The sequence below is a fragment of the Phyllostomus hastatus genome, unplaced genomic scaffold (genome assembly GCF_019186645.2).
Source record: "Phyllostomus hastatus isolate PE091 unplaced genomic scaffold, TTU_PhHast_1.1 phas_scaffold_129, whole genome shotgun sequence".
Taxonomy (NCBI): domain Eukaryota; kingdom Metazoa; phylum Chordata; class Mammalia; order Chiroptera; family Phyllostomidae; genus Phyllostomus; species Phyllostomus hastatus.
The window spans coordinates 31,209,820-31,225,201 of record NW_025334009.1 but is presented as its reverse complement, the minus strand read 5'-3'; the positions used below and the strand labels follow the sequence as shown (position 1 = coordinate 31,225,201).

Below are 15,382 nucleotides of genomic sequence, written 5' to 3'. Positions count from 1 at the left end.
ACACAGCTGCTCAGGCATGGGGACTAGCAGGGGCGATGGTGGGGACCAGCAGGGGGCAATGGTGGGCACTAGTGGGGGCAATGGAGCTGGCCCACCAAGCACTTTCCCCCCTTGCCTCCCCTCCACTGCCAGGCACCTGGTCTGCGGGTCACACCTTTTGCTCCCTTCAGGACTCTGGCTTTGAGAGCAGGGGAGCTCATTCTGTCCTGGACAGGCTGTGGGTTGTGGCCTTCTCTTAGAAGGGGCCTCAGATCCTGCCTTGGCTCCTGTTTCTGGACGTAGACACTGAGGGGTGGCCTCCAGTAGTGGAGATGGTGCCTCTTCCCTTTCAGGGCACCGGTGGGACCCCCACTGTGGGTGCGTTAGCTGAAAGAAGGCACCATAGATCCCCCCATGAGGAGCTGCCTCCCCCTCCACAGGGCTGGCCCTGCTCACCCCACACACTGCTGACCAGCTCTCCTTCTGCTCTAGCTACAATGAATTCTACTTCCTGACCCATCCCGCCCTGTTCATCGAGGACCACTTCCCAGACAACAAGAACTGGCAACTACTGAAACCTCCTCAATCCCTGAGGCAGTTTGAGAACAACATGTACCACAAGAGTGAATTCTACAACAAGGGGATGCTGAGTGCCCACCCGGAGACTCCCATGATCAGAACAGGTAACCCCGGGGCCGGGGGCTGGGGGCCTGGGGCCGGTGCACTGGCCACAGGGACAGGGCCTGCTCAGGGCCTCTAGGTGTATGGGCCCCCATGGGACTGTCCTTCCAGGGCCCATGAGCCCAGTGTAAGCTGTACTTTTAGGGCCATTCAGGGGCTGTGGAGGCAGCCAAGACTGTCAAGTCCATCGGTCACACTCGAGTGAACCAAGAAGGGGGTGTGCAGGACATCTGTGGGTTTTCTTGCCCAAGGGCTGTGCTCACAGCCAAGCCTATCAGGGGGGCAGAGCTGAGTTCCCTGGGCTGGCGGAGCCTCACTCAGCTCATACAGCAGATGAGGACCACCTCCGCCCTGGCCGCGCCGCACCCCCAGTCCGGGTGCCCGACAGAAGCTGACTGCCCTGCTGTGTTCTCTTCCCAAACCCCTGGCAGAGAGCATGTGTTGAGTCACCATCGTGTATCAGTGGTCCAGCCAGGTAGCCGGGGATGGCAGGGGTCTCCCAGGCCTGAGGGTGGGGCAGGCTTTCTTAGGGAGGTGGGCGCTGATCCAGCTCTTGGGAGCTTGAGTAGAACAGGCATCATGATCCATGGGGATGGACGTGTTCCAAGAACCTCCAAGCTCAAGCACCCTGAGACCGGGCCAGGCTCCAGGGGGCAGCCGGGCCTCCACAATGTCTGGATGCCTGTTGGCTCGCTGGCCTCTGCTCCACCTCCCTCCCTCCCGGGCACAGGATCCAGCCTTTTACAGCTGGATTCCCTGGGTCTGGGCAGTGCCGGACCCCAAGCTGAGCTGTCACCATGGCTGGCCTGGGGTTGCATTTGCTCCCCACATCCCCACGGGGTCACACAGGCAGCCAGCTGGGTGTGTCTGCACACTATGAGGCAGGTGCAGGGTCAGCTCCAGGGACCCAGAATTGTGATCATGGGCCTCGCAAGACTGTCTCCAGAGGACTGACTGTGTCTATGTGTCTCCACAGCCCTGGTGCCTAGTCCTGGGCTGGGCACGTGGCTGGACATGCCCCAGGGCTCCACACAGCCTGGCCAGCACTCCCCACACTTCAGCAAAGGACTGCTTGCTGGTCCACGCCCACCCTGCCACCCCAGGCCTGTGCACTCTCAGGAAACAAGGCCTGAGCTCCCATGAGTGGTGACACAGGGTGGCCTGTGGCTAGGCCCAGAGCCCGTGGGTGAATGGGACACCTGAGTGCCCCCACATTCGTTCCAGCTGCCTCATCCCTCCTATCTCACCAAGGCTCCCTGAACCAGGCTGAATTCTGGCATGATTTTTTTAAACTACAAACACCTGGTGGCTCCTGCTGTTGTAACAGCAGTGTGAAGCCACTGTCTTGGGGAATGAAGGCCTTTCCCAGGCCTGAGGCCAGATGGCCTTGGCTGCCATCAGGCCTTGTCACATGGGAGCCGCAGGGACGGACGCACCAGGCACACCAATATCCAGCCAGGGCCCCGGAGTTGAATTTGCCTTTGCAAACAACATAGAAATGTAAACACTGGGCTGTAATAGGTGGTAGTCTAAAATGTGATCCATATTCGTGATGCATATTTAAAGACTATTTCTTGGTTGGAGTTAGTTGTGGTAAGAGTGGGGACGGGGAGGAAGCAGAAGACAGAAACTGAGGCACATAAATGCAGGGAAGGAAGAGGGCACAGGACGGTGGGGGCGGAAAGCCCCTGAGAGCCAAGGAGGGTGAGGGCAGGAGGAGGAGGAAGGGCACAGAGGAGGCCTCAGGCTCCTGCCCTCAGCAGGCGTCCCAGCCCTTTACTTCAAGTCTTCCCAGCCACACGACTCACCATTGCCAAGAACCCCCTGGGCAGGGCACTGGGACAAGGCAGGAGAGGAGACAGGTGGGCCCCTTCGCCACAGCGCCCACACCCAGCAGGGAGGACAGACAGTACACAGAACGAATTCACGCCCTGACTGGCGTGGCGTGGTGGATTGAGCACTGGCCTACCAACCAAAAGGTTGCCGTTCACCTCCCGGCCACAGCATGGGTCTGGGTTGTGTGCCGGGTTCCCTGTTGGGGATGTGCAAGAGGCAACTGATGAATGTTTTCCTCCCTTCCCCTCTCTCCAAAAATAAATAAATCAAAATCTTTAAAAACCAGATTTGTGACAGCAGCACTGAGTTCTCTAAGATGGACATAGGGCAGGAGAGGCCTCCAGGGCACTCAGCCTCATCTGAGGCATCTTGAACGGCTTCTCTTCCCAAATGGCCAGGTTTGGGGGAGGCGGTGGAGGGGCAGAGCAGGTGAGAGGGTCCTGGAGTGTGAAGGGGAGTTTCCCTGGAGGCTGTGAGCGAATGTCCTGTGGCTGCCCCCAGGAGAATTCCCCTGAGCTGGCAAAGCAGGAGGGACAGGCTTCTCCACTGGTCTCCAGTTTGATGGTGACCGCAGAAAAGAGCCCAGGAAAGGCAGGGAGGATATTTTCACAGGAGCCCTCAGGCTGCCCTGCGCAGGTGCTAGAGTGTTCCGCACATCAAAGGTGAATTGTGTGGGCCCCTCACAACCAGCCCAGTGTCAGGTGGACCAGGACAGGGGCTGTGAGCAGTTGAGGGCTGAGACGGTTCTGCCCTCTGAGCTAGTTTAGAAGAAGTGAGGGGAGAGGGTTTCCACTGAAAGAGGATAACAAATCTATTATTCTTGGTCGCTTTCTTTGGAGGTTACCTTGGGACAGATGTCCCACAGTTGCTGAAGGCCATGGATAAAGAATATAGACAAAGAAAATAGCACAAAAGCACAAAGAACCCCACAATTAGCATAACAGATAGGGAAGGAATAACAGCAGAGGTCTGTCTGGTGGCAGTCAGAGGCATGGGAGGGGGGCCAGGCTGGAGAGCGTGGCAGACGCACGGGGAGGAGAGCACTTCCAGAAAGGCGTGGCCTGCAAGCTGGATTCTCTGGGAAAGTCACTGAAGACTCTGGAGGGTGGAGACAGAGGCCAGATTTCAGACAGCCTAAGAGGTGGAGGGGAAGTGCAGTGGGGACGGGTTTGGGGGTAAAGTAGGTGAGGAGGTGGCAGTGCCTGAGGGGCAGGGAAAGCTTCCCAGGTGGAGGAGCCCTGTGAAGATGGCGGTGATGGGGGCATTGAGCTGCGTGCATGGGACTCTCGTGCCCAAGTTTGGAGTTGGCACTGAATGCAGTAGCTGAACAGCCTGGAGCCAGGGAGCCCCACGGCAGATTCGATGGGAAGTCTCAGGGGCACTTGTCCTAGAGCATGTCAGGGGAGTGCTTATGGACTGCAAAGACCAAAGAACTGGCCACCTGGCGCTGAAAACATCACCAGGAAGGAGGAGAATAAAACTGGAGGGTACAGGGAGAGGCCGAGGGAGGGTGGACGCCAAAGACCCTCCCATGATCCCACGGACCCTCCACTCCACAAACACAGCTGAGATGTCCCCAGGAGAGAAGCATGGGGGTGGGGTGGAGCAAGGAGGTGCCCCACCATGGGGCTCAGTCCCCAGGCGTGAAGCCATTCCAAACATTTTAAGGTAACGTGTGGACGTGACAGCTGTTGACACTAATGAAGATGCTGGAGGGAGTAGTGTGAAAGCAAGGCTCAGAACTTGGAGGAGTCCGTCCCAGTGGGGCTCCACCCAGGGCTCCTGGCCCTCCTCGCTCCTGGGCCCTGCCCTGCTGCGGAGCCAGGCCAGGCCTCCTTGCGGCCTCATCCAAAGTGGAGGGAGCTGAGCACGTACCGCTGGGGGCAGGTTGTTTTCTTGAGACCCCAGCTTTCAGTTCCCTCAAAGAGAACCACCTAAGGGGGGCAGGGGGCATTCCAGTTGCGTGCTGCAGCTGGTCTTGTCCAGTGATGTCACATTGGCTGCTTGAAATCAATTGTGAAAGTATTCACACCACAGGAACGGGCAGACGATACAAGTCGGGGCTTTCTCATCCAGAGAGCCAGCTGCTACACATCGAGCAGCACATCATCCCAGGCTGAAGCCACTTCACCTGACCTTAGCTTTCTCTCCACAGTGAACGGGAAGGCCACAATCACCATGGAGAGCTGTGCCCCAACACTGTTCATGTTCATGCTCAATGGCAAGCAGGAGCACGGGCTGCTGAGCCTCCAGAAGAACGGGATGAAGCTGGACGTCTACCCTCCCACCATGGGCACCCACAAGCTGCAGATCTTCGCCAAAGGCAACTCTGACATCTACAGCTCGGTGCTGGAGTACACGCTCAAGTGTAACTATGTGGACTCGGGCATCCGGCTGCCAGCCGAGCTGCACCAGCCCGTGGGCCCCAGCTGGTTCTCGGAGCAGATGGGCATCCTGAAGCCGTCCCACCCTGACCCCATCATCCACACCACGGATGGGCGCTGCTCCGTCAGCTTCGGTGTGGAGGAGGGCATCAGCATCCTGGCCTCCCTGCACGGGGACGATGGCCCCATCACTGAGGAGACACAGCGGCGCTATATCTTCCAGCTGCACCGGGAGAAGCGGATAGAGCTGAAAGTCCAGCTGCCCCATGCCGGCAAGTTTGCCCTCAAGATCTTCGTCAAGAAGAGGCAGGAACCGGGCAACTATGTCTTTGTCTTCAATTATCTGCTGTGCTGCTCCAACACCAAGGTGAACTGGCCCATGTTCCCTGAGAGCTTTGGCAACTGGGGGCAGGACAATGAGCTGCTGGAGCCTCTGTCCGGCGTGCTTCCCGCCAACCGGAACGTCCCGTTCAAGTTGAAGCTGCACGGTGTCGCCAAAGCCCTGGTGAAGGGGCAGGACACGTGGCCCCTGACCCTGAACGGCGAAGGCTACTGGGAGGGCAGCTGCAGCACAGCCGGCTGCCAGGAAGTCTACGTCATGGTGCTGGAGAACGCCAACCACAGCTTCTATTCCTACATCCTGAAATACAAAGTGAACGACCAGTGAGGGCCACGCCCGGCGCCCCCCAGGGAGGGCCCACAGGAAGTGCAGCGAGCCCTGGACACCACTGCGTCTGCATGAAATCACTTCTAGGCCTCTGCCTCCGTCTCCCTGCTTTGCCGCAGGAGCAGTGATGCTTGTGTTCTGGTGGCTTCACTCCGTTGTGGTGATGGCCAAGGGGACAGAGGCAAAGGCCCATTAGAAGAAAAAGGTGCTATGAAAATCCGAGGTATTGTAAACTGTACACCCCCCCAGATGCCCCCTTCTCGTATTAACGCTGTTGTTGTTGTTATAGGCTTGATGTGGGAAAGCAGGGTGTTACCCTGGCTGAGAGCTCTTCAGCGATGGTGAGAGAATGAATTCTCCTTGGGGCCCCAGAGGGACAGGATTAGCAAGGCTGAGTCACTGTGAATCACAGAGCCCCTTCCCAGGAGCGTCCCAGTGTTTATCACCCGCCCTGCACCCCAGGGAAGGTTGGACTATCACTTTTTCCCCAGACCCATGTCTTCCGCATTCCTGCTGCCTCTTCATTAGGTGCTTCTTGCTCTTCGAGAGCCCCCCAGGGGGAAAGCAGGTGTGAAGAGGAAGCTAGCACACACACACACACACACACACACACCCGTCACTGTCTAGATGTTGGTGGCCCCCACAATCCCTGTGTATACTGGGAATGTGGCAACAGAGCAATTACAAGGAGACTGCAAAGCAGAGATAAGCCAGTGCCCTCTCTTGGGTGTTCTGAGTCAGGGCACCCCGAGATGGCAGTCCTGCACAGGGCTGAGTCCACCTCAGTCCTGAGATGGCAGTTTGTAGGATGAGACCTCTGACTCTGCTCTCAGGGGAACCTGCAGACAGTTGGTTCAGTTGAGGATGACCTTCCAGGCCCTCTCCAAGCTTCCACCCTGCCCAGGGAGCCTCAAGAGGCCTGCCAGCCCTTGGGAGCCTTGTTGATAACCCTAAATACAGACCCGGGCAGGGAGGCCAGGTGAAAGAGCAGTGCAACACTGCAATGCCAGGGAGACTCCCATGTAACAGGGCTCTCCAGGCCCCCAGGAGTCCCCACCAGCAAAGCCCCAGCTGGGGGGACCTCAGCTGGCCCTGGGAGCAGTTTTTGTGTGTGCCCCTATCCCATCTCCCTTCCTCCCTTTCCCTGACAAGAGAGACCCTTGGGGTCCCACCCTCTGTGGGGACAGTTCAGTCCCTTGCTTGCTCAGGACTGAAAAGCTTCAACTGCCCAGCTGGCCCTCAGCAGCACCTCGGGCAGGCGTTGCCATGGCAACAGTGGAAAGGCTAGCAGGAGAGGGGAGGATAGAGAATGCCATGCGTAGCGGACTCAACAACAACCCATCACACGGAGACACTCGAGGTGGTCCCTGCTGACCTCCTGGCTTCTCCAGCTGTGTGGCCCCTGCCTATTTCAGTGCCCTCACCCCTGAGAGCCTACACTGCCAAGGGCTCTCCCCCCATGGCTGCTCCAGTTGCCCCCAGGCTCAGATACAGCCAGGGCCCATTAGGAATCCTCACAGCCTCCTCTGCCTTCATGCTCACATTTATGTATTTAACCAATGTTCATGGGGCACTTAATAAGCACCAGGCACTGTTCTACTTGCTGGGGCTACAGAGGGAACAAAGAGGGCCCTGCCCCTGTCACCCCAGAGCTCAGGGTGGGTGGCAGCAGTCTCCTCACCCAGGTCTGTCTGAGGTTCCAGGCTCCCAACACTTGAATCCATCATGACCCTGGACTACCTCCCCAAAGGACACGACTGCGCCCCCAGCACAGACCTAGCCCAGAGCGATGTTGCAACAGTGCCCGTCCTCACCAGGCTAAGGCCCTGGAACTCCAGGGGAATGCCCCCATGGTGGCACTGAGCTGCCCTGGCCTGTGTCCAGTGCCTTCTGGCAGGCTCTGCCACCCAGCATTCAGCATCACGTCACTTGCCTGGAAAACGCACAAAAGCCCCAGAGGAGGAACCACTGTGCACCCAGACAGGGAAACAAGGGGAGTTTTTACACCCTGAAAACAGCCTTTTCTCACACCTTTGATTTTATGGGCTGAAAGAAGTGCTGTTTCATCAAAATAATAAGTGCCTTCAATGACGCATGTCATTCACTGGACCCAGAGCTGTCTGCCTTCTGCTGAGAAGGACATGCATCTTTTAAAAACAATATACTTAATCAATACATTGTGGAGCATGCAGAGGACACCACCTGGCAAAACAGGAACTGTCCGGAGAACCAGAGGCAGAGGCTGGGCCTCTCAAAGTGCCTGCAGAGCATCCGCCTGCCTCTCCGTCATCATTTAAACAGGCACCCCACCCCGTTTGTAAAGACAGCTGTAGACACAGTCAGAAAATCACCTACATTTCTTTCCACTGAAGTAAAAATACATGAAATGAAATCCCATATTTATGAATTTTTACACGCATACTGCTCAGGGTAGATTTTGGGGTTGCATTTTGAAGTCTTTTATTAAAAACCCCATCTTTGTTTCCTGGTCCACGAGAGTCCCAGCGGCCGGTGGAATGGCACGGGTGCCCCCTGGTGCCCAACGTGCAGAACTGCTGTCGCTGCGCACCTCCGTGAGGCTAAACCTACTACCGCCAGGGTTTTTCCGCAGAATTTGAAAAAATGCTGCTGAGATGTTTATGTTAAATTCACTTGGTGCTCTCTCGTGGCTTCTCAGTGCTTCCTCGTGTGTACACCGAGCCACATTTTTGCCACACATAAGCTGTGAAGCGAGCCTGGGGGACTGCCTGGCGAGAAAACACGGAATGTAATAGGATTTGGGCGTGCTTCGTCCAGAACACTGGGCATGAGACTGGATGGGACTGTTTGGACCACACTCAGTACTACGCCAGCGAGGGACTGAAGCTGAGGGAACCCAGAGGCAAGTCCTGGGAGGGCCAGCCCTCAGGCCACACGCGGAAGGAAGGGTGTGGCGGTTCGGAAGGGAGGAAGGGTGCGGGAACAAATGGGCTCCACAAGCACAACTGCAATTAACTCCTTTTCAGCTCGTTTGGGAAGCGGCACCGGCACAGCTGGACTCCGTTTTCAGTCTGATTACAATCATTGTGAGTTCCCCATATGTTGCATTGTCCCACCAGGACAAACTCTGCACACACAGCCTGCTGAGACTGAAGGGAAATAAAGAGAAGAACTGAAGCATGAAGGATTTAGGCTAGACATAAAGAACCATTTCCTGTTGTTAGGCAGGAGGAACGATTTGCCGAGAAAGTTCTGTGAAATCCTCTTCTCCAAGGGCTTGGAACGTGAAAAAGTTTTCCCAGTGGTCTGAGGTGTTAGAAGCCACGCTAACTGCAGGGACTAGGCTCTCTCCAAACCATTTCGACTGGAAACCCACTCGATTGCCTACAAGGTCCGCGGTACTGCCCGGCCTTTGCTGTTGGCAACGTGTTCGGAGGTGGTGCGCCCGTGTCACACGTCAGTTTCTCTGCGTTCCATCCTTCCCCTTCCTTTGGAGCGAGCAGTGGGACAGCTGAAGAGGTGATCGCTCGTCACAACGCGAGCACTGACTTTTGGGGGCGCGTGGCTGCTGGGTGAGCTTTTCCCACATTGTTGCGGGTGTTGTTTTCCAATAAAATTTATATTCATTTTTATCCAACGATGTAATTATCGATCCATTCTTATCACTGCTCTCACAAAAGGAGGGGGAAAAAAAAACACAGGAAGAAACACTTTAATGTTCAAAGGAAGCCCCAGGGGGGGAAAAATCAATGTCCCTGCCATTTGAATGCGATGGCGAGATGCAAACGGCAGGTCAGGCAAATAGCTATTACACATTAAAGAAAACATAATTAGGTTAGCTCCAGCCCCGCTTGGGCTTACAGGCCTTTGAAGAACATGAAGGCAGTTTCTTTCATTGAGTCTTGTTTAACTTGAAAATTTTAAAGTCAATCCTAATTTCTGTTTTTAGTGGGAGGAAAAAGAAAATCCACACAAAATGCCTATCACCATACTTTTCTTGTTGTTTTGAATATATAAATACCTATTTCTTGATATTCATATACATGCAGAAACTTTCCAGCAGGCTTCCTTAAACAGATTATTCATAATTGGACATTTAGGGAAATATAGAAAATTAAAATCTGGACACCTCTAGGAAGCTGCCGTAACCATGGAGACCATTCTCATAGCTGTGGTGTGAAGGGCAAAAAAGAACTTGTGTTCCCAGATCCAGCTGCGACGCGGCCCTCACCGCTAGATCCACGCTTCTCCTTAGGAAGCAGGCCCACAGCTGGACCCTGCCTTTACCAGCACGTTAAGGGAAGTCAGAAGAAACAGTCCACTGCATAATAGAAGGAGGAACTCTGGAATTGTTAGAACAGTCTGAAAATGCCAACCCTGACGCTGTAATGGATGACCTCTAATGTCCCTTTCAGTCCGGAGAGTCTGTGATGCTGCGTCTCCGTGAACAGATGCTGGCAGGCGGTAGACCTGGGATTGCCGGCTGCAGAAAATCTGAAGAGCCCCGCTGTGTTAAGAGCCTGCCCTGCAGCCCCCAGCAGGCTGGGCTGCTGGGCTGCTGGCTTCTCTGTTGCCTGAAGGCAAGGGGCTGGTGAGAACCCAGCGGAGGGACCAAAGGGGAAGCAACAGCCCCTGACAGAACACTGCTTCTCTCTGATTTTTGCAAGCAGAACTAAAGAAAACTAAAAGTCAGGCAGTCATCTCTCGGATGTCCCACTGGCATTTCAGAGTCAAAAGATACTGAACCAAAATCACGTTTCTCCCCCAGATGACCTCCAGCTCCTCCTGAGCCCTCAATGCAGTAAACGCACCCCCAAACCCCCAGGTACCTGAGTCAAACTCACAGTGGCCACTAGTGATTCCATCATCCCCACCGAGTGGCTGAAATCTGCTCTGTGCTGGCTGGGTGTCATATCCAATCTACTCTTTCAACCCCATGCCCAAGCCACTTCATGGCCTCTGCCAGAACTCAAGCCCTCGTCCTCCTCTGGGGCACTGTGGTGATGGTTTCCTGTGATGGCAGGGACCCCCCACCTGCCCCGTGACTCTCCATGTTTCCTCTTCTGTGAACGCCAGGACTATTGGGTTGTGTTAAGACAAGGTTTCCATGGAAGCCTTCAGAAGAGCCTTGTCATCTGTGGAGAAGGCATAATTTGTGTCAGGCACTGGTGGAAAAGGTAGGTAGGTCTTCAAACAAAAACCTGCTTTTAATCAGGAGGCAGGAAAAATCTGAGAGTCCCCTTATTTTTCTGGACTTTGAAGAGGCCGTGCGCTGCCGTCTCACTCACAGGTGACGGTGTGTGGGATGGCCTTTGGCACCACAGCCAGGTCGGGACCCAAGACGCAGTGCAGTGTGGGAGCCCTGAAGGTGAGCAAGTGAGACATTGGGAATCAGATTATTCACAGAAGAAAGGCCGCCAGAGAAGGGCTACCCTGCTGGTGAAGGTGGGTGGCTGTGGACAGTCAGGGACCCTTTGGGGCCATAGTTTTATGGAGTTTCCCTTTCCCAGGCTAATTACGATTCCTGCCCAGTTTTCCCCATCCCCAGCCCTGTTGAAAGGAAATCCTGTAACCTAAGCTTGGTGCTTCTGTTGAAAAGCACACAGACTGAGCTGAAGGCATCTGCTGGTCCCACCCACACCCACCAAAACGGAGCCCAGCAAACAAGCCTTTCTGCAGAAAAGCTCCTGAAATCCAGGAGAACATGTTATCTTAGGAAAGAGCTGTGGGGTGGCAAATCTTTGGTTATTTAAGACTGAACCTTTTCTACCATATGTGGGACTATCTTCAGGAGAATTGCTATTTTAGAAAACGATGCTCAACTGAACACTCAGAGCAAAACTGTCCTCAAGGCCAATCCTGTGGGGACGTACCTGCAGAAAGAGGTGCCAAAAGGCCCCGAGGGTCTGGGTGTATCCAGTGGCAAACCTGAGCCATGCAGGTTTCAGAACGAAAAGGAAAACCCGGACAGGGCCTGCAAAGTGGTTTCATGCTTTACCTTAAACCAGCTCTCTCCAGATAGTTGGCCATGGTTGCCTGGAGCATTGGGTTAAGAAGGATTCTGAAGTCACATTGAGTTCTGCAGGAAGGAGTATTGTGATTAGCTAGTGATCCACTCAATTGATGGGAGAGGTATGCCATGCATCAGCCAGCCCTGACTTAAGGCAGCCAAATCAGGCTAAGACCAAAATAACAAAGGAGGTTATTCAGATCAGTGGGTGAGCACTGGCTTCCCAACAACCTAGTCCACTGACTGACACCCAGTCAACTACCAAAGCATGGGTCCACGGATGCGCCGGAGGCCTCCCGACCACCTCAGGGCCCCAGGAGGGTGCCACTCACCTACCCACCTGGAGCACACAGATGCACCAGAGTCTCTCTCGTTTGCCATTTCATCCCTGTGACCAAACAATACCTTGCATTTAGAATAAGTGACCAGTACATTTTTTAAGCGAACATCAATTTGTCATTTTCAAAATTGAACTAATAGGCCCTGGCTGGGTGGCTCTGTTGGTTAGCGCATCACCCTGCTATACCAAGGTCGTGGGTTTGATCCCTGGTCAGCACACATACAAGAGACAACCAGTGAATGCATAAATAAGCTGAACAACAAATCAGTGTGTCTCTCTCTCTCTCTCTCCTACCCCCACCTCCTCCTCTCTCAAATCAATCAATAAGTGAATTTTTTAATGAATTAATACATCACTGGATCTATGTATGTGGCTGTCGACCAAAAAGGCTGTTGAGTTACAACCTCTGAATAGTGTTTGCCTCCTTTACCCCAGCTAACTAACACAGTGCCTGCTGGGCAGCAGCCCCTCTGGTCCTGTGGGAAATGTATGTTTACAGGGAAAGAGAAATGGCCACTGGCCTGGAGTGCTCGTGGTGTTTGCCACCAGGAAGCAATCAGGACAACCGATCGATCCACCGGAGGAGTGCTTTTCTTCTCCGCCTTTCTTCGCGGGGACCCTCTGCCTTCAGCTCCCTTCAGCTCGTGCTGTGATTGCTTTGTTTCCATTAAGGGGATGGCCGACTGCCTCCGTGACACAAGGAATCAGCCATCACTTCGCCCAGGCTGTGCGGTGTTTGGGGAGTGGGGGCAGGGCAAGGCAGGGGCGCCCCGTCCAGGGTGGCAGGGAGGACCATGGGGAGGCTTGTGGGCGGAGGGCAGCGAGGCAGCCGCACACAGTGAACCACCAGGAACAACGGAGCTGCGTGATGAATGGAGCGCAGATGTCGGGAGTGCCGGCCCTGGCAGCTCCCATACCAACCGAGAACGGTGATAAGGAAACATGAAGAAACGTTTATTTAATGCAAAGTGACTGCAGAGTTACAGATTGCCCAGTGAGCACTTTGCTTTGTGTGCGTATTTGTGCGTATGTGAACACCATGGGGATCTGAAAATTAACATTTTATGATATTATGAAAAATGAAGTGCAGCCGAGCTGTCGGAGGCATTTGGAGGCCCCACCCCCACCCCACCGCCTCACAATCCTTTGTGGTCCTTCCGTTCGGACCGGGCCAGCATGGGCACCACCAGCACTCTGGCACCCATTCCATCAGCATCGGGGCCCCTTCCCCAGCACCCGGGAGAAACACAGTGAGGAGACATGAAACTGATCAGGGCAGGAAGTCCACTCCGTCAGTAAAAGCTCCGCCTGACATTGTTAAAGTTCAGTAAAAGTGTTCAAAGACCATTTTTAAAAGAAGTAAATGGGTTTCTTTCTGGAAAGACGGCCTCTTCGTCGCTGGCCCATTTGGCTAAAAGCTGTCCTGCGCAGTCAGGAGCCATCACTGCAGGACTGAAGCCCCTGTCTCCTTCTCCAGATGTGGATTCGACTGAGGAAGCCCTGCAGCTAGCTGGGGACCCCTCCTCACACACCTGTGTCCTCCTGAGACTGGGGAGGGTGAGCAGGCCTGGGCTGGGACACTGTGGGACACAGCAGGATGGGACAGGGTTAAGAGCGCAAACTCTGCCTGCAGTCAGCCACTCAGTTCCCACTCCAGCCCAGCCACCTCCCAGCTGCCTTTGGCAAGTGACTGAACCTCCTGCTTCTTCAGCAGTAACCTGGCGATGATACTCAGAGCACTGACCACGAAAGTACCTTGTGGGGCTGGAATGAGTCAACCCCCACCCAGGGAACAGAAGAGCCCTCAGTACATAGTAAGTGCTCTGTGAGGGTCACCACCACCACATCGCAGTTGTCACCCACATTGTGAAGATGATACTGACAGATCGTGTGTTGTTCCCTGAAGAATCCAAAGACCCAGCCGCACATGAAACCATGAAGTCACTGATTTCAGGCTCTAAAAGAAGAAAGCCTATTTCCAACACCTGACCACTCCCTCTGCTAGAATCCTTGCAGAGACCAGGAGCAGGCACTGTGCGAAGCAGCTGTTACATGATTGGACACCTGTGTTTAAAAAGCCCTCCTTCACAGATAACTGCCTTGAATTGGACCAGTTGAGCCAACCTGCCCACTGACCCATGAACTTACCTATTCTATTCCAGGACCACCATGTGGCAGGAGCCTGGAGCCACCCAGGACAAATCCTGGCCCTAGTCTGGGTCCTGGGATCTGAGTAGAACAGCTGCAACCTGGAGATAGGGAAGGGGAGCCAGAGAGAGAAAAGAAAAGGAAAACCTCCCATTCAAGGAAGCCCAAAAACCAGCATCTGAAACCACACGAAGAAAAACAGTGGTTAAGAAAGGATACACAATCCACATATGGAATGATGAGACCATCCCCAAGCCTTTGTCTACCTTAACACCCCAAAGCTGGCTGCCTGGCTTGTCCCCTCCAAGCAAAGACTAGGAGATTCCTCTCTGAGAAAACCGAGCCACACAAGAAAAAACCACCCACAGGTAGTAACTGTGAGCTGCACAACAGCAAAAGGCCGGGGACCCCATGTAATCACCGCTGGCTACAAATGATATCTGTGGTGTTTTAAAACTGCATCCATAAATTCTCTGGTACCCCTTCCCTTCATAATTCCTACCCACTTAAAGGGGGGCTACATTTGTGATTTTCTACTAACAAGTAGAATGTGGCAAAAAGGAGGGTGTGTGATGTTCAAGATTTGGACATAAAAGGCATCAGAGCTTCTTCCTTGTTCTCTCTGAGACCACTCGCTTTTTAGCAAAAGACTCTGAAGCCCATGGACAGGGCCTCCAGGCAACAGCCATAGGAGGACGTCCATGGAGCTGACCCCTGTGCAGACCCGGCAGCCCTGGCCAGCTTGACTGGAACCTCCTGAGTCATCCCGAGCCAGAACCAGTCACTCAGACCACCCCTAAATTCTGGACCCGCAGAAACTGTAAGATGATGACAGCTTGTTCTTCACAGCTACTACAATTAGGGGTAATTTGTTACCTGATCATAGACGACTAATAGTGTTTTAGCCTCTCAGTCTTCAAAATTAAAGGACCTTCCAAGAGCCCCAGACTTGAGGAGAATGTCTGACTCATAGAAGCTCCAGACAGAGAATGAAAACGCCAGCAAACACCCCAGTGCCCAGTTTGTGCCAGGCACTGCTGAGGGTTAAATCATTAAACACGTCATTCAAGAGAATTTCTCAGTGCTGCAGGACACAGCGAATGGAACCGGACTGTGAATTAGAGAATGCTGGGGACAAACAGGTCCTCCAGAGACCAAATCGAACCCGTCACCTGCAAAGGCTGGGGACTCGGATGGCTTCACCTTGCAAGCAAACACAGGCAACGAGAAGATCGTTGAGCAGTTTCTCCAATGTTCTGCGAGAACATGACTTCCAACCTGAGGTTCTACACTCCATCAGAATCTCTCAAGGGTGAGAGCAGAATAAAAATATTTAGAGACATCCAAGCTCTCAAAGA

The 15,382-nt window shown here is 54.1% G+C and overlaps 1 protein-coding gene across 2 annotated transcripts in view; it reads left to right on the top strand.

Annotated features, from left to right (window-relative positions):
• KY (kyphoscoliosis peptidase) overlaps positions 1-9,129 on the top strand; it is a 46,550-nt gene extending 37,421 nt beyond the window's left edge. For both annotated transcript variants that reach the window (XM_045857448.1, XM_045857447.1), the window contains exons 10-11: positions 472-662; positions 4,652-9,129. In XM_045857448.1, coding sequence (XP_045713404.1) covers positions 472-662; positions 4,652-5,547 — 1,087 coding nt within the window. In that variant the 3' untranslated portion in view covers positions 5,548-9,129. The remainder of the gene's footprint in view (positions 1-471; positions 663-4,651) is intronic.
• Positions 9,130-15,382: the final 6,253 nt, after the last annotated feature.